This window comes from Heterodontus francisci, chromosome 36, assembly GCF_036365525.1.
Source record: "Heterodontus francisci isolate sHetFra1 chromosome 36, sHetFra1.hap1, whole genome shotgun sequence".
In the NCBI taxonomy this organism is placed as follows: Eukaryota; Metazoa; Chordata; class Chondrichthyes; order Heterodontiformes; family Heterodontidae; genus Heterodontus; species Heterodontus francisci.
Genome location: NC_090406.1, coordinates 21,599,142 through 21,618,537, shown reverse-complemented (window position 1 = coordinate 21,618,537; position 19,396 = coordinate 21,599,142). Strand labels below are relative to the sequence as shown.

The 19,396-nt window shown below is 40.7% G+C and overlaps 1 protein-coding gene across 6 annotated transcripts in view; it reads right to left on the bottom strand.

Annotated features, from left to right (window-relative positions):
• The window catches only part of rexo1 (REX1, RNA exonuclease 1 homolog), a 112,896-nt gene that overhangs the window by 26,399 nt on the left and 67,101 nt on the right, over window positions 1-19,396 (bottom strand). For 4 of the 6 annotated variants that reach the window (XR_010969546.1, XR_010969547.1, XM_068016306.1 and 1 more), the window contains exons 6-9: window positions 18,488-18,622; window positions 17,398-17,521; window positions 13,661-13,786; window positions 8,865-9,005 (exon numbers count right to left, since the gene is read on the bottom strand). Coding sequence is in view for 3 of the 6 variants with exons in the window: in XM_068016306.1 (XP_067872407.1) it covers window positions 8,865-9,005; window positions 13,661-13,786; window positions 17,398-17,521; window positions 18,488-18,622 (526 nt within the window). In the remaining 3 variants the exon portion in view is untranslated. Of the gene's footprint in view, window positions 1-2,340; window positions 2,542-8,864; window positions 9,006-13,660; window positions 13,787-17,397; window positions 17,522-18,487; window positions 18,623-19,396 lie in introns of all 6 variants that reach the window. The other 2 variants (XR_010969548.1, XM_068016308.1) reach the window with 2 other exon arrangements.

Here is a 19,396-nt window from a genome sequence, read left to right as displayed (position 1 = left end):
AGCTAAGGATTGGGAACCACCAAGTATACACAGACGATGATTGTAGCTGACAAAACCTTATCGTTTGATAGCACACAGCACTGGTAAGCTTTCTGCTGTTGTTCTAACTAGAACCACCACCTTTAAGAGCATTGGCTTTTTGTATTTTATACAGTGCAATGGGAAGAAACCACTCAGATCAACCATCCAGTTCCAATGAATGTACCAGGCTGGCTGATCAATTACATACATCACCAGGATACTGTGGCTCTGTTACGGGTTATCAAATCTGCCACAAAAGAACAACCCATTACCAGGCACATCATTTTAGAGTCAATTCAACCTAAAAAGAGATAACACTTAACCCTCCTCTTTCCCTGATGAATAGTCACTACTTGTCATTAAAGAACTGATAATTACTTGCTTTGCTATGACTACACAGTGGCGCAGTGGCTAGCACCGCAGCCTCACAGCTCCAGCGACCCGGGTTCGGTTCTGGGTACTGCCTGTGCGGAGTTTGCAAGTTCTCCCTGTGACCGCGTGGGTTTCCTCCGGGTGCTCCAGTTTCCTCCCACATGCCAAAGACTTGCAGGTTGATAAGTAAATTGGCCACTGTGTAAAATTACCCCTAGTGTAGGTAGGTGGTAGGAGAATTGAGGGAAGGTGGAGATGTGAGAGGGAAAATGGGATTAATGTAGGATTAGTATAAATGGGTGGTCGATGGTTGGTGCGGACTCGTTGGGCTGAAGGGCCTGTTTCGGTGCTGTATCGCTCTATGACTCTACACAGCCTAGGTCTTCCAAAATAGCAGAACTTGCCATAAAATACAAGTCTATTGCCACCATCCTGCTGAGCACAATGATGATTTGTAAAGTATGGATATGAAAGTATTGAGCACCTCCAGATAACACATTCCATCACCTTGCCTGCCTTCGATGGTGAACAACTTAGGATATCTCACCCACCTTGATGGCTCTTAACTTCATCACTTACGCGAGAACCTGGTTTAATCAGTAGAAGTCTTTAGCAAAGTGAGATGCCTACCATGAAGCCAATCCCTCTCAAAGGGTGATGCACAATTTGTTGGCAATCACTATTCGACCACTTTGTTACACATCTACCAGATAGCTTGGCTCTGGATCTTGCCATGGTTGAAGCGAGCTTTTTAGCTGCATGCCCAGAAAGTTCAAACCATGAAAGAAAACTGCTCCTATACAATTTTTATATGCAAAGTTTAACCTTATCTGGACTTTTGGGGTTATTAAATATTGAGAAGGGAAAGACCTAAACACCCTTATTTGGGATAAAGATCCTGTTCAAGGACGATTGATAGAATTCCTTTCAAATAAAAATTCAAGTTTTGAAGAACTATCACCCCACTTTATGTTCTGCATTAGTACAACAGATTAGTGCTCCAGATCACTGCACTTTGGAATAGCAGAACAAGGTTCGAGCCTGCAATCCCTTATGTCGGGGGAAGACATAGTGAAACACCTTTAGAATGTCTTCAACTCCATGTCGACAGAACAGCTTCAATTGTTTTGACTTTGTGCAACGTATATATGGGAAAAGCAATCAAGTCAATACAGTTGGTTATTAACACATGTATGCACCTGTATTTTTTTAAAAAGGGATTAGATACCCCATCCGCAAGCAATGGTCTTCCTTAAAATTACTTGGGCCAAGAATAATTAACATTCACAAGCAAGCTACTAACCAACATTCAGGATAGCTCATTCACAAACAGCCTCTGCCAACCATATGTAGCCATCAGCATGCTTTTGTGCATGCATTCCTGAAACTTGCTGTCACTCATTCAAGTACTACTGTCTCCTGGATTAAAATAAGCTCTCATCTAAGTAATCAAACAGTTTGATATAAGATTACAACCCTTTTGATGTAACAGTTATGGTTTTCACCTAGTCACAAAGACAAAAGAAAGATGCCATGTGTAGGAATCCCCAAGGACTCCAGGAAAGACCAACAGGCAGGGAACTGAATGATTATTTCCTTTTCAAGAAGAGTTTGTCATTTTGGAAAGATCTACATAGGAACTCAAAAGACTCATCTGTCTGATATTTTCTTGAACTAGCTCAAAGCTGCTATGGCATTTGGACTAAGTTTAACAAATTTCTGTTATGGCTTGTTTCTCCAAATAAGTATAAACTGGTCAGGTAATTTAATCTGTTGTGGAAGTGCCTGGGTAGCCATTCTCAGAAGTGATGTGGGTGCAAAGCGTTTGTCTCTAGATTATACATAAGACAATCAGTAGGTCTGTTGTCATTCAGGGCAGAGTATCCCATATTTGAGCACAAGATGTAAGCTATACACTGCTGCAATCTACGTAAGCTAGAAACTCACCATGGGAACTAGTCTATTATTCGTCTTTGAATCGCAACAATCATCATTCCTTATGTGCAAGTCAATACAATGACGGATGGCAGCATATTGATCAATAAGGGAACACCAACATCGGAATCTCCTACTGTTAAGTAACCGACGTTCTCCGGGCGGACACAAAACGACCATTTGAGAAGCTGGGGTGCTGGTACAAATCATTACCTTCAGAAAAGAAAAGTGATCTCATCTGGTGCACCCAAGATAAAATACATCTACAACAGGCAATACAAATTTTCATGCTTCTTCACAATTTTTCCTTCAAAACAACCACTGACTGATTTGCCAAATTTTGCAACTACTTCCCACATGTCAGAGAAGCAGTTACAAGCCACTGCTACACCACCTGGACCTTGAATTATCAAATTTAGAATGGACAGATGTAACCGCAACAGCCCACTGCACAGGATTTTACACAAACACACAAAGAAATTAAGATGAGTTTTCAAAATCAATAAGTCTGGTTTCTTTACATCTTAAGCTATAGCCTAGAACATTCATTTAAAATGTCCAATTTTAATAGGTGATATTGTCAATGTTTAGTAATTGGCTATAAAATGTAGCCTTACAATTGATGGTCTTTACATGAACTTTTACAGCCAAGCAATCGAGCAGGACAAATTATTTTAAGTCTATAAGTCCAAAAAGATTTTGTCCAGTTAAAAACAGTGTTATATACTGCTCTCTGTAATAAGTTTGAAGCAGAAATAAACTAATTTTTCATGTGTTTAGTTGTATTGTAAATAATTTACTCAACCAGTAAAGCTAAACAGTCCCTTGCTTTTCAGGAATATGGGTGAAATTTGATGCTTGCTGGTTAAAAATGGCATTCTGCAAGCATGATATGTCTCAAGGAGTTGATTCTAGAATGAAACCACAAAAGGAGCCTGAAATTTTTATTTGCTCAGGACTGAGCAAGTCATTTCTAAGAAAGAAACAGATTATATATAGATATAGAGATATAGATATATATTTCTAATTCAAAAAATTTATGTTTAAAATGTTTGAAAGTATTTATTTTTTGATATCTATGAAAAAGATTACATCTGCATACAATTCCTGTTTAAAACATTACTTTGTCATACTTGTCAACTTTTCCTTTATAAAATTCCAAACTATTTTCAAGCTATAATTGCACTGTCCCACAAATGGTGGTGATGCAGCACCTCAATTTTGCATCTCCTAGCTCCTCCATTTGTACTGCAGAGAAACTCCAATACTCCAACCAACTCTACTTCTATGCTTTCCAAACTACCATAAATTGTGATTTAACATTAAACAAGTGAAATTAAAGTATTATGTAAAAATGAGGAATGACTTTAAGACTCTTAAACGAGGTCTCAAACACAACGCACCATGGTACAATTATTCCTTGCCCTCTGACCCAACTTCATCAGAAGACTACACTTGCTCATGATGCCTCATATGGATGATCAATTAGTTTTAATTCATTTAAAAAAATATACAAATCATCACTGCTTTACTAATAAGGTCAGTTTTATGCCCTTCCCAGGCAACTTGTTTGAGTAGACAAGTGGAAGGCATAACCTGGATACCTGGAACTGGCAATCACTTGTGATGACCAAGGTGGGAGGAGTGCACTGTTTATTCTAGTCCCACTTCTCCGCAGGTCACTCCCATATATCTAAATTTTCCCACTTACCGATATGGTCAATCATATACTCTATTTTTCCCAGCCAGGTTTCTTTAACCAACAACAAAATTATCAGTTTATTATAAAACCAGTCTTAACCAGTAATGGAGTAAAGCATAAACACACAGATTGAAATTTTAAAGTTCCATTTTTACCTTAACCCCTCACACACACCAGTTAACCGGATAAAAATACAAGGGATTTTTGTTCAGAGATCTGTTACAGACAAAAAAAAAACACTGAATACCTGCTCAATTCTGAAGAAAACAGACAAGATATGTTGTGTTCCAAAACTGGCATAGAGTCTGGCCTCTGAGTACACATAGATGGGTCACTGGGATCTTTTAGAACAGTTCTTTTCAGGTGGTGTTGAGAATTAATTTAGCAGGCTTTTCTTCAAAGACAGGAGACGAGATTAGTTGACACAATGGACTTCTCAGGATCTTTTAGCGTGTTGCTGGAAAGCGGAGTTGGGTTGTGGTCTTCTCTCCTTCCTTGAGAATGTTCTTCTCCTTCTGCAGGCTTGACTCTTTAAACAGTCAGCAAGAATCTGGTCTCTTCCTCTGTGACACTTCAGCAGCAGCAGATAACTTTATCTCATTCCAGAAGGTAAGCACACTGACGCTACAACCAAAAGCTTGCGACTTTGTTGCTCCTGGGCTTGTCCTATCAAGGAGCGCGACTGTCACTTCTCCGCCCACATCTTCCCCAGTTACCAGGGTTTCTGTTCTATTTTTAACTTGAGTCATGTGACAACTATTGTTGCCAAACTAGTTCTTTCAGTGTCCTCTTGATGATCCTCTTGAAAAAAAATGGTCCAACATTTCTTAAGTTTAACTATGAATTCCTCAAAAAATATTTTTAACAAAAAAAACAGAAGCACTTTCATAACACTTGTAGAAGCGCAATGAATCTACTGTTATATTCTTCTTTGGCCTCCTTATCTCGAGAGACAATGGATAAGCGCCTGGAGGTGGTCAGTGGTTTGTGAAGCAGTGCCTGGAGTGGCTATAAAGGCCAATTCTAGAGTGACAGGCTCTTCCACAGGTGCTGCAGAGAAATTTGTTTGTCGGGGCTGTTACACAGTTGGCTCTCCCCTTGCGCCTCTGTCTTTTTTCCTGCCAATTACTAAGTCTCTTCGACTCGCCTGTTATATGAAGCCTTAAAAGAGCGCATCGAGTCCATTTATCAGGAATTGGGTCCAAGTACTCATTCCAGTCAGATGGCTCAACTAGTTCAGGTAATTTGGCTAATTTAGCTGCTATCTAGGCTATGACAGCAGCAGAAGAGTTACAAATTGGCAAACAGCAGAGAAAAATCAGCAGGGTAATTTTATCTCCTGGTCACTATCCAACATGCTGGAAAGGAGTGTGTGTGAATAAACTTGCAGAATGAGTATTTAGTTGGCAAGTGAATTTCAACAACTCATTTATGTAGTGCCTTTAACATAATAAAACATCCCAAGGTGCTGCACATGAGCATTATAAACAAAATATGATACCAGGTTAGATGACCATAAGCTTGGTCAAAGAGGGAGGCTTAAGGAGTGTCTTAAAGTAGGAAAGCAAAATGGAGAGGTGTAGGGAGGGTATTCCAGAATTTAGGGCCTAGGCAGCCTGAAGGCAAGGCTACCAATGGCAGAACAATTAAAACCGGGTATGCCTAAGGGGCCAGAATTATATGAGCATAGATAATCTGAGGGTTGAGGGGCTAAAGGTGATTATAAAGATAGGGAGGATCCAGATCATGAGCTGATAACAAGAATGAGAATTTTAAAATGAAGACATTGCTTGACTGGAGCCAATGTAAGTCAGTCAGCTAGATAGGGGAACAGGACTTGGTGCAAGTTAAAACACAGGCAGCAGGCCTTTGGAGGACCTCAAGCTTATGGAGGGTAGAATATGGGACACCAGCCAGAAGCGCATTGGAACTGCGATATCTAAAGGTAATGAAGGCATGAATGAGGGTTTCAACAGCAGATATCCTAAGACAGGGCGAAGTCTAGCCATGTTACAGAAGTGGAAATAGATGGCCTTAGTGATGGCGAGAATGTGTGATCGGAAGCTCATTGCAGGATCAAGTATGACACCAATGTAGATAAGTGTGAGGTGGTGCATTTTGACAAGAAGAATGAGGCCATACTGAGGAATCTAAATAGGGATCAGGAGCAAGGGAGTCTGGGGGAACAGATACACAAATCACACACATTAATAAGGCCAATAAGAAAAGCAAACCAAGCACTGGAGTTCATTTCGAGAGGGATAGAATTGAAAAGCAGGGAAGTCATGTTGTATTGTCGTGTTAAACTTGTATAGAGCCTTGATTAGATCACACTTGGAGTACTGTGTACAGTTCTGGCATCCATATTATAAACAGGCATTAAAAGGTGGTTCCAAAAAGATTTACAAGGATGATACCAGAAAGGAGCGATTATAACCAGCTGGAAATAGACTGAACAGGCTGGGGCTCTTTTCTCTAGAAAAGTCTGAAAGGTGACCTGATAGAGGTCTTTAAAATGATGAAGGGGTTTGATAGGGGAAACAGAGATGCTTGGGGATCTTAAAACTAAGAGACATAAGTATAAAACAGTCACTAATAAATTCAATAGGGAATTCTGGAGAACAATCTTTACTGAAAGAGTGAAAAGCATGTGGAATGTTTTACCACAAGGGGTAGCTGAGGCAAATAGCATAGCTGCATTTAAGGAAAAGCTAGAGAAGTGAATGAGGGAGAAAAGAATAGAAGGTTTTGCTGATAGGGTTAGATGAAGAGGGATTCAAGAAGGCTTGTGTGGAGCATAAATGCTGGTATAGGATTTGCATTGCTGTAGACTCAATGTAATGCCAAGTGACTGGTTCAGTTGCAATGCACCTCCAGTTAAATAGTCCAAGATTCAGGCCTGGAGTTCTTGCATGCTTTCTACCCAGATATCACCACACCTGGGTGGAACTGACCAAAATAGCACAAAAGATCATGGAAGCTAAAACATAAGCTAGTTATGCCTATTGCCACTTACACTTGAATCTCCACGATTTATGATGCTGGTTCAAAAGTCAATTTGTCCAAAGTCTGCCCCGCTCGCAAAACTGCCCAGTCCCCCAGGTTGGCATGGTGAGTTTCCATGGATTGCTGCATCAAATTGAGCCCAGAATTTTGGGTGCACAGGCACCTGTGGTTACATTAATCCATCATTAATGATCTGCAGCTGCAGTGACCAGCAGTCAACTGAAGCCTCACTCAGGTCTGTTTTTATACGGATGCCATTACGTTAAATTCAGCTTAAATAAGTTTCAATTCAGTCAGTTGTTTGTCCCTTGGTACACATGACCTGTTACCAGCAGTGAACTGAGTCACTGGCCTAGTTCTTCAGCTGCAACAATTACTTGAACATACTTTGTTTAAATTAGCTTAATTCAATAATCTGGAGGCCCTATTGACCATGTTCCCATCAATAATCAATTATGCTCGATTGCACAGCTCTATTGCACTAATTTATGGGAGATTTTACTTTTCAGTTTATGCAAATGAGTTTGTACAAAAGTTTGTGCAAAACTTCACTTTGGCAAGAACACTGCCGTGTCCAGCGCATTTTCCTGATTGTGTCCCCAGCACAAACTCCGGGTCTCACTGTCTAAACCAGAGATGTCCAAACTGTGGCTCATGACCAGCAGCCTCGTCAATCCAGCTCAAAGCCCACCTAACTCAGCTCTATTGACACATTTAATTCTTGGGTTTGCCCTGTTTGAATTTTTGGGCTTCAAGTTTGATTCTTAAAAGCTGTTCTGGCATCAAGGAACGTGGGAGGAGGAGGAAACTGGCAGAAAAAATAAGTCTAAGATTTTAGACAATGCAGTGAATGGAGTATTATTTCAGGTAATTAAAAAGTAACCAAGAGAGTTAAAAACTGCCACTGAGTTTTACAATAAAGGTGAAAAGCCTAGGTTAAAGCCTGGCTACCCAACCCGAACCCAACTACATGTGTCGAGTTCGGGTCGGGTCGAAATTCGAAGTCCAGCATTCGGGCTCAGGTCAGGTTGGACACTGCTTTTGGGAAGTCACAGGATCAGGTTTACCCATGATTCCCCACAACTCCATCTGTAGGAATAGCCTGCTGCCAGAACAGATGAAGGATATTCGTGTCAGGTCGGGTGTGAAAAAAAATTAAAGGGATCGAGTCGGGCTGGGGTCGGGTTTCAATTTTATACCTGAGCCAGGCTTTACTCTAGGTTGCAAGATATGCAAGGGAAATTTACTGCGATTTCAAAATTTCAGCTCCAGTTTCATTTGGCCAGTCAACAGAAGTTATTTTTATGATGTTTGAATTCAGAATTGGTTGCTTTAGTAATTATGAACACTTCAATCTTCACAGTACAAAAATGAAATGGTATCTGAAGGAAATAAATCAGTTGGACACTTTTATAGTTTTTTTTAAAGAACAACTTTTAAACTGGGCGGCACAGTGGCGCAGTGGTTAGCACCGCAGCCTCACAGCTCCAGCGACCCGGGTTCAATTCTGGGTACTGCCTGTGTGGAGTTTGCAAGTTCTCCCTGTGTCTGCGTGGGTTTCCTCCGGGTGCTCCGGTTTCCTCCCACAAGCCAAAGACTTGCAGGTTGATAGGTTAATTGGCCATAATAAATTGCCCCTAGTATAGGTAGGTGGTAGGGAAATATAGGGACAGGTGCGGATGTGGTAGGAATATGGAATTAGTGTAGGATTAGTATCAATGGGTGGGTGATGGTCGGCACAGACTCGGTGGGCCGAAGGGCCTGTTTCAGTGCTGTATCGCTGTAACTAAAAATCTGTAACTTTTACTGCTGGTATACATGTACTTACGGTGAGTGTTATTCTTTCTCTCATCCTGATTATAAAGCATTGCAACACCAGGTCTCTCTGGATGAGGCCTTGGGTAGCAATTTTCTTTCAATTGCTCTTCAGTTAAGACATACTCGATCAACTTCTTGTATAGTATTGTACCTGCAATGAAATAAATTTACATTATATTTGAAACTGGCTGCACAGCAATCATTTTATCTTCAGGATCCAAGTTTGAATCCAGTCCAAATTAGTTGGTAAAAATCTACTCTTCCCCCATAACTGTAATGAAGTCAGTTTTGACAGTCTAGAATCTTTCTCTACTGCATGGAAATATGCACAGCACAAAACTGATCACAATTCTACAGTAAATGGACAGTTTCGTTTCAAGCTGAAATAGGAATGCTACACTGCTGCAACAGAGGGAGCTCTTCCAAGATTTTAGTTCAGGCACATTATTGCGGCAAATGCAGCGGGAGCTTTATTCTGAATCATGCAAATCCTACTTCTGAAGCTGAACGTCTTGATGCTAAAGTGCACAAATGTAAAAGCAACATAACCCTGATATTTTTCCACACAGTCTTCACCCCAAATATAGATCTAAATATATTGCGTTTAAAAAACACCCAATAAACTTTACACGGTTCTGCTGATGGTGCATAAAATTTGTCCTATGCCCATTTTTACTTTAGAGAGGCGAATTTCATTTAGCTCAGGAAATTACAATGAAATTTCACAATTTTGGCTAACAGTCCACCTAGAGTTTACCCATACAAAATGGGCATGAGGGTCCTGGAACTTGGGCAGCTCAAATAGTTTCTCATAAGAAAGGAGATAGTTTTAGTTGTTCATAATTATATTTTTGTTCCATGCACCGATTGATTTTGCAGGATAGTCCACCATCATATTTTTGCGTTTTCCTTAATACTTTCCTTTATCATGTAGTTGCTGATATTTAAACTGCTGACAAAATGAAGACGGGCATTCTTTTAAGGGTTCCAAACATACACTATGTAGATCAAGAAAAGTTAATGAAAGAGCCACAGACAGGTGCAATGACACCTGAAGCAGTCTATTTACTCTTCATGAGACAACTTCTACATTTACTTCAATCTAATAGCAGAACCCAAACTTCTCTTTTACAGATTCTGCCAAACCTGTTGTTTTTAATTTCAGTTTCCCATCATACACAACAATTTTTATATCTCTTTCAGGACTTTTACATCTTGGTCAGTATTGGTGCTACCGAACTTGTCAGTGGTGGACATTGAAGTCTTCCACCCACAGCAAGTTACTGATTAATCAGTACTCCTCCATGTTGAAAAGCACTTGCAAGAAGCACTGAGGGTAGCAAGGACACAGAGGGAAGAGCTTCTTCAGTGAGACTGAGTGGGAAGACTTTGATCAGTGCAACTGAAGTGCTCCAGCCATGGACAGGTGAGAAGCTGCTATTCAAAGCACTTCTTCTCTGACTGCTGTAACTAGTTGACAGGTGATTGCCAAGGCACTTCATTCACCTTCAGCTGCACTTCCCTGCTCCCAGCCTTCACCACAGCACAGGAGCAGCTTTTGCAGCTGCACCTTACACTTCTGATGAGGCGCAAAAGCAGAAACACCACCACCAGCAGGAACACCAGGACCTTCTCCAGCGGTCTTCTTAGCCACTTACCCCTCCATAGAGCAGAGAGGATGGACAACTGCTGGAAGGAGGTGAACCCCCAAATGTAAGGTCAGCTCTCTCGACTTGTCTGAGGACCAGAGCCTTATGCTGTCACGGCAGGTCGCTGCTCACATCTGTAACCTTCTGGAACAGGACCTTTTTCCCAGTGGAGCGGGTGGGCACGCATTGCCAATGGCTGACAAGGTGCCTGTCAGTGGAGGGACATCCCCCACCCCCTGGGTGCTCTCTTCTGCAAGGAGAGAAAGCAGAAAGGGTTGAGTGTTCACAATGGTTTGTGAGTGTGTTGGCTGTTCAAATGTTGATGTGAGGTCCCTCCAGAGAGATGAGTGGAGTTGCAAGGTGTGTTGCCCTGAAGAGCGCTGTGTATGAGAATTTTAGGCAGGGCTTAGCACCTGAAAGTGTTATGCTCTCCTGAGGTCCTGGATCCTCTTAGTGCACCGTCTCCAGGTCAGCAGGACCACACTCCCGCTGTTGACTTCCTCAGTCACTTCCATCCACACATGCTTGGTTTCAGAGGCTACCCTCTTCCTCCTGTCCTTGGAGAACTTACCTCACTGCAGTCCCCCAGGTTCAGAGAGAGACATGCAGTGAGCAGCCTTAAAAATCCAAGAGCTGGTGAACCCTTGTAACCCATGCCGTGGTCCCTTTATTTAGAAGTCCTTCCTTTGACAGAATGAATGCATCATCCCGCCTACCTTCACTAACTGGTCACGCAACCCAAAGGTGGGATTCTAATACCTTGGCTCAGTGAAAGAGCCTCGGCAAAGCCCATTCCTTCACCATTCAGGTTTCTAACACAAAAATGGTCCGACAGTTCCACCAGAGACTAAGTTGATAAAATTCCGCCCATTGCATCACTGAAGACAATCTTTCCTTTCTAAATTAGTATAACCCCTCTTCCTAATTACGCTGTGTAATGCATTGCCTGGTATGACACTGAATCACAGACCAAGAAGATACTATGATGCTTTTTGTCTGGTCAGCCAGATGTTGCACAAAGGTTGAAATCAGTTACCCTGCAAAAGAGTCTTTAAAATGAAATGCCAAGAATTTCACATGAAATTTATTTTTCCCCAAATGAAGTGCACACTCACTCCTGGTTGCCAGACCTCTCTCAGGTACAAGTTGGCAAAAGCCAAGGCTTGGGAATCTTGTGTGTACAGGCATACTGTTGAGAGTTTAATCAACTAAAAGTACACTGCTCAATAGCAGGCTTCCTATTGCTTGTCCAAGCACAACCACTATCCCCATTGAGGGGATGCTTTGCAGAGTGAGCTGGAGCCAAATGGGATCACAGTCCGTGGTGACAAAGCTACTATTTCAGGTCCCATCCATGAGCAAGATTAAGTGAGCAACATAGTCCTGACTGGCTCAGGTGTCCATAAGAACACAGGAACAGCCGGCCATTCAGCCCCTTCAGCCTGTTCCACCATTCAATTAGATTAAGATCTGCACCTTAACTCCATGTACCTTTGTTAAATGTCCTTGGATACCTTAACCTAATAACAATCTATTGATCTTAGTCTTGAGAATTTCAATTGACCCAGCACCTAATTCCTTTTGGGGAAGACAGTTCTGTATAACCACAATCTTGTGTGTGTAAAAGTGCCTTCTAATTGCACTCTTAAATATCTAATTTTAAGATTAGGCCTCCTTGTTCTGAATTCACCCACAAAAATGGAAAACATTTCTTTCTATACCCTATTGAATGTTTTATCATTTTAAAGACATCTTAACCTTCTAATCTCAAGGGAATACAAAGCAAGTTTATGCAATATGCTCTCATAATTTAACCCTCTAATTCCTGTATAAATTGTGGTGAAACTGCACTGTAGCCCCTTCCAAGGCCAACCCTGATCTTCAGTGTCCAAAACTGAACACAGTACTGAAGATAGGGTCTGGCCAAGGCTCTGTATAACTAAAGAATCACTTCCTCACTTTTTCACTTCTTGATGGTCTAGAATCCAAACTCAATGGCTCATTCACAAACTGTTTAATTCAGGTTCAGATTTAAGGAACTTTGGAAAAAGACATGCCTGCTGACAGTCTATTCAGTGGACAACTTTGCTCTATTCCTTTTTCTGTAGACAGACTCCAAGTCTTTTGTCTACCCTTGACAGTAAACTAGCAACTACTTCTGCAAAGTTCATGTCTGTGGACAGGATCGAGTTAAAATGTGATATCCCCAGGGCAAAATAGCCTACCAGCATTCACAGTCACGGATCACACTTGAACTGGACAGAGCAAGGTTAGAGGTTGGTGCTCATCCAGTAATAGCCTAAGAATCACTATTTTCAGAGAGGAGGATGAGACTGCAGCAAGAAAAGCATGTAAAATTGGAGAAAATGGTAGCTATTTCTATTTAAATACTTAGAAATGGAAAACCAAAAAGGAAAGTTCAGCAAATGTTCTCAAAAGTACCTGTGTTTCACAAGTGCATTTTGTTATTACAACTCATATCGGAGCACTGGCCCCATCATCTCAGTTCACTTCTTGACTTCTTTTGAACAATTCTTCAAACCTTTTTGTTTTCCTTTCGCTACTTAGTGGTCAGATAGAAAAGCAACCATCAGTTGCTGAATATTTTTAGGTTACTTCTTTTATGCCAACCAACATGTGGATTCAATTTGCAAGTTCAGGATGCAAGAGGATTGAAAGTATGATAATGAAGTCAGTTTGCAAGACTGTAATCAAAACTCAAGTAGTTAAGATATTAATTCACAGCAGCAATGTTAGAGAGCAGCTGATGACTGAACACAATCTACATTAGACTTTACAGTTCACTCCTAGATGCTCTTAGCAATCTTCAAAGTTTTAGAGTACACCACATCATACTACGCAGCAAAGTGGGGGCCTGCTATTAATCTTCTGCCAGTGCTGCTTAGATAGCTGGCCAGATTTAACTTGCATATCAATTTCTTCTCTTGCTGTGGAAAAGAGCCTAGTCTCCATTCATGACCTCCCCAACATCATGGCCAAGATCAGCAATGTACTGTGCTGAGAATCACAGAACAACGGGAGTTCCAATCCACTATATTATATTACCCACAGGTTACTACTTGGAAGCTTGAGTAAGAATTGATACATTTCAGTATAACTCTGGTAGACACCAAATATTTCAGAAACCTTCACTTACCTGTCAGTTCAGCATCTTGCTGCTTTCCAGATCTATTCAGGGTGAAACTTGCCTTCATGGCCAACTTTCCCCCAAGCAATATTTCATGTGACTGCACTTTCTTGTTTGTAGATACAGCAGTAGTTTCTGAGTGAATAAACAGTCAGTTGTGGAAATAGAATTAATCAGAACCCTTTCGGAGTACTCACAACAGTCTATAGTGAGCGATATTCTAGGAGGAGCCCTTAATGCACTATGATTCTAAGGCTGAAAAGTTTTGCCTCTATTAATCTTTCTCTGGTTTTCTTTCCAACAAGTTTTCTCCATGGTAAACTAACAGGAGCAATGCTTGTTGTACCAATAATAGTGTCAGTTGACAAAATTTACAACTATTGATGCGTCGTTTATTGGTCCTGGATATTTCACACTTCCTACATACTTCATCTCTAATTAAAAGCGTGAAATGCAAATTATATAAACCTACTGAACACGGCTCTTTAATTGGGGTTTTGAAAAATCCCAGTCAGGTTTAATGTGGAACTTGTAAAAGGCATGAGGATTAGAAGACAACTGTTACCTAAAAACATGCACATTTGGAACACCAAAATACTAAATGCTTAGCTGTCTCACTGTAAACAGCTAAGCAACAGAGGAACATAAATAGTCCAATCTTGTTGTCTTATGGCATCCACAAGTGTACTTGAACAATAACTTCCATTTATATAGTGCCCTTAATATAGAAAAATGCCCTAAGACATTTCATATAGCTATCAGAACCGAAGAATACTAAACTGCTTTTAAACAGCTAGAGTGGATATTCATATTACATAACTTCAGCATTTGGCTTCCACTTTGCAACACTCAATGGATGTAAGCCTGAATCAGGTGCCAAGACCCACAATTACTGACGTGAAGTAGACTGGAATTACCTCTGCCATGGAATCTCATTTAACTTCTTTCCACTCAGGCTGGACCCTGAAGCCAGATTCATGCAGAAACCACAACATCTGTGACAAGCAAAACCACTTCATACCAAAGTTAGAACTGCGCCAAACACTCCCTTTAATACCACTTTTTCAAAGCAAAAACAACTAGTTCAAAAATGCCTTTCAATAAAGTAAAATTTTTAAAATGTTAAACTAAATCAAGTTGCCACCAACTACTCTCAGACTTGTCACAGAATCTAGTTTGTTGATCCAGAAATTATTTACACTTATTTTAAACAGCTGGTACATTGTGCAAGATTGGCTATCATACTACATCAATATCTTGCTATGTCTTCTTTCCTTCTCTAGATGATTTCACTTGTAAATAAATTTGACCAAGTACATTTAGCCTATATGTCCAGAACCTTTCAAAATGATAGGAGAATATGGTGGACATATCATCTATTCTCTAGTGACTAAAAGATTGCAATTAGTAGTGATCTGTTAAACCTTGGCAACGCTAATCAATACATGGTGGATAATAAAGATGGAGGCTTCAGTTTATAAGGAACACAGTCGGCTTATGAAAGCGGTTTTCCTGATGTGCACTTAAACAACATTTTTGGGAAAAATCCCAACCTGCAACACAGTTTCTCCAACAATTTCTGCTGGCACCCACAATGCCTCTTTAGATTCTGCCAACAGATCAATCAGTACTCCTCTCCACATTTCACTCCAGAATAACTGTTCACTCACAAACAGGGCCCTTTCATCCACGACCTTTCTGGGGACAACAGCACGGACACCATAGCTTTGGCGGAAACTTGGCTCATGGGTGACATCTTGCCCCTTACAGAGGCCTCCCTACCTGACTATACGTTGTTACTTTCCTCGCCCAAATTGCAAAAGTGGCAGGCCATTATCATCAAATCACTCATTTTTCCCTACTCCTCTGGCACCTTCTCTTCCTCATCTGGTTCCACCGCTCTCATTCTCATTCTCTGTTAATCGCCCAGTTCCATCCCAAATTTCTGCCAAGATGCCCTCCTTCCTTTTCTTTCTCAGCCTCTGCACTGCGCATCTCCCAATCCTTGGCGATTTCAATCTCCATCTAACTCAGCTGACCGTTGCTCCTCTGATTTCACCCCCATACTTCCTAATTCATTCCCTCCATTTAAACTCAACCAAAAAATGGACACCCCTTTAATGTTGTCATCTCATGGCATCCCTCGACTTTCATGGTCGGACCCACTGAAAAAGCCATCTCTGATCACTTGCTGTATCCCTCATCTTGCTAGGTCTTCACCTGAAAAATGCTCCACCCAAGACACTTACAATTGCATTTTCAAGATGCCTGTCTAGCTTTTGTCCTTTCATCTAATCTTTAATGTCACTGTCCCCAGCAAAACCTTTCCCCATCTTAGTCACGCTCTCATGTCTCATCTTTGCTCCCTCAAGCATGTGGCGCAGACTTGACAGCGTCTTTTGCACAACTATTTCAGTCATACATCAACAAGTTTGGTTGACATCATGCATTAAATTGTGTTTCACTATCGCTTTAAACCGTTCATCCCTCCCCGGCAAAATGAGAGAAGCTCAGACTTCTTTGCCACCTAAAACTGAGATCTGTTTAGCTACCTCTGCTGCTGCCCCCACATTTCCAGTTGCCCACCAAACCAAATATCCTCCCAGATTCTCCTTTACCCTAGCCCTGAACCTACATCTTTCTCCAGATTCTCTTTTGTCTCACTTCCTGTCCTCTTATCTTGCCCATGAGACTCTCCACCTTTTGAACCCTTTCCCACTAAACTGATCACCCAAACTTTCCTTCTTGGCCCCATGCTATTTATTTTTATTTATTTATTTACTTATTTAGAGATACAGCACTGAAACAGGCCCTTTGGCCCACCGAGTCTGTGCCAACCAACAACCACCCATTTATACTAATCCTACATTAACCCCATATTCTCTACCACATCCCCACCATTCTCCTACCACCTACCTACACTAGGGGCAATTTACAATGGTCAATTTACCTATCAACCTGCAAGTCTTTGGAGGTGGGAGGAAACCGGAGCACCCAGCGGAAACCCACGCAGACACAGGGAGAACTTGCAAACTCCGCACAGGCAGTACCCAGAACTGAACCCGGGTTGTTGGAGCTGAGGCTGCGGTGCTGACCACTGCGCCACTGTGCCGCTAGCTTAACAATGTAAATGGTTCCCTCTTCTCAACTGTTGCCCTACTCCTTTTCAAATCCATTATCACTCGCCTCCTCAAAAAACACACCATCCACCCTACTGCCCTTACAAACTACCACCCGATCCCCATACTCCCTTTCCCCTCCAAAGTCCTCCACAGCGTCTATGACTCCAAAATCAGTGACCACTTTCCTGCAACTCCACAACTGAATTTCAGTCAGGATTCTATCATAGCATCAGAACAATGCTAATCAAAGTCAGAAATTAGCATTGTTACCGTGATTTATTTTCTCTCCTTGTTCTCCTCGACCTCTGCCGCTTTTCAGAAAGTAAACCACACCATCCTCCTCCAACGCCTCTCCCCTGTTGTCCAGCTTGGTCAAGTGCATTTGGATGCCCCAAGACAAGAAGACCAGGCTATTTATGCTCCTCTGATGTCAAATAAGCAAAAGATTCTCACTGTAGAGGCTCTGATGTGAACAGACACTTGGGGAAATTACCAAAAGGAGTCAGTGAAACCATACCTTATTAAACAGTCAATCAATGCCTTCAGGAGAAAAGGGAAGAACACTGGTAAGAAGTATTATAGCTTGATGGTAAGCAAACTGTTAAGTATCATATAGCAACATACTCTTTGTAGGCGATGGCATGATATTGTTTTGACTCCTCAGCTTCTTTAAGGTATTTACAGCCACATTCAGATACACTGTTTTACTGGTACTTCGGTGATATACAGTCTTCTCCTCACTCAAAGCCTGCAACATGGAAATCGAAACATAAGGTATACATGACCAGTTGTGATAGCAATCAACTATACAACCATAAAAATATATCTAGGTTGAAGAGATAGCATAGGTTCACTTTTTCTGCTGTAGAAAGATTAACCTGGAATTACTCAGTTGACAGTAATTACAAGTCCCACAGGCAAGTTTCAAATTTAGCAGGTTATTTTCAAAATCAGAATTAAGACAGCAAATATAACTGCAGTGAAGTTCCAAATTTCCTTATATTAAACAGAAATTTTTCATTTTAAATCTATAAAAAAGCTGCAACACACACTTGGCAAGAATTAAAAATTCTGCCCCCAAATTACAGAATTTAAAATCCACATCTTCATCTTGAAATTTCTCCCCAGTTTTTTCCAATCCTTTCTCTGGAAACTCCTGAATTGTTTGGTCCTCAGACTCTACCTTTCTATTGTCTTACCATTGGTCTTATTCTCTGGAACTACCTTACCAAAACCCTTCTGCTTTCTCTAATTCTCTATACATCATCTTTGCAAGCCTTCTTACAACCCAACTCTTCAGTTACCTTTTCCAATTCCCTTTTTATGGCACTTTATATCCCCGGTAAAACATCTTGGGACATTTTACTGCTTTTGAAGTTGCTAACTCAATGCAAGTTGTTATGGATTTTATATTTATAGCATTAGCTTATCTTTCTCTTCTCAACTCTTGTTTGACCAGAGCACATTTTCAGGTTATATTTTATGAGAGCAAGGAGAAAATAATTAAACAACGAATTAGTCCTAACTACTACAAAGAGCAGTTCCAGATTAAAATGATTACATTTATGCAAAACCACTTAGCATATGCTCCTTTAAAAAGTGTTTTTAATTTAAGTAAATTCTTAAGAGGGCTTCGCTATTAGGATTGGTGTACACTTGCCAGATAATCATTTAAATTATTTCAACAACAAACTATAAATATAAAATCTTGTACCTGGTCAAAGGCCATTTGTTCAGATCCACAGAATTTCAAACATTCATCAATGAAGACATTCAAATACCGTTGTCTCACATTTGTTGGAACTTTGGAGCCATATTCTGTAGGAATTGTGGGTCTCTTCAAGCTTGACTTGTTTTGGGAGGGGAAAAAACATTTAAAAAAAGAGATGGTTTTTAGTTTAGTTTTTGGCCCTTTTTCTAATCTCTTCAATAAATTTAGATCTATAAACTTCTCAAAAAGAAGCCAACATGATTTTGATGCAAATGTAGGCTGCCTTGTGCAAATGCTGCACTATAAACATGACCCTTCCCTCAGGGGAAAAAAAAACACTTCCATAAGATACACCTCTTACTCCTCCAAGGGCAAACTAATTTTTTGCTTCAAAAAAAAGTTTAGTTCATGAGTTAATCCTGTAGTTCTGAGAGCACACTACTTTTCCTCTTTGGTCAGCAAATATTTAAATATATATCACTTATCCAACAACTGGAGGCTACAGTTCAAAGAAAATTCAGTGTGTCCATCTAGGCATCTCACTGTCCCTTCTCATGATGTTTTGATAAAGCTGAGGATTTCAAGTTGCAAGCATCGTTCTGTTTTTAGTCAAATGAAGGTGATGGCATCATTGAACAAGGCAGTGTACGGTACAAATTTGAATGGAAAAACTCAATGCTGGTGGGAATGGAAGAAAGCATACACCAACTTAGCACAGATGGATGCACTAATATCATACAAAACAAGAACAGTTTACTGTGTGCGTTTCACGGAGACTGCTACAATAATCTTCTGGGTACTGATGATTACATAAAATAATCAAAAGGTTCACTGTTAACAGTTTACAATGTTATAGGGGCTGCTCAGCACTGCTCCTGACCAGAATCACAGAATTGTAACAGCACAGGCTAT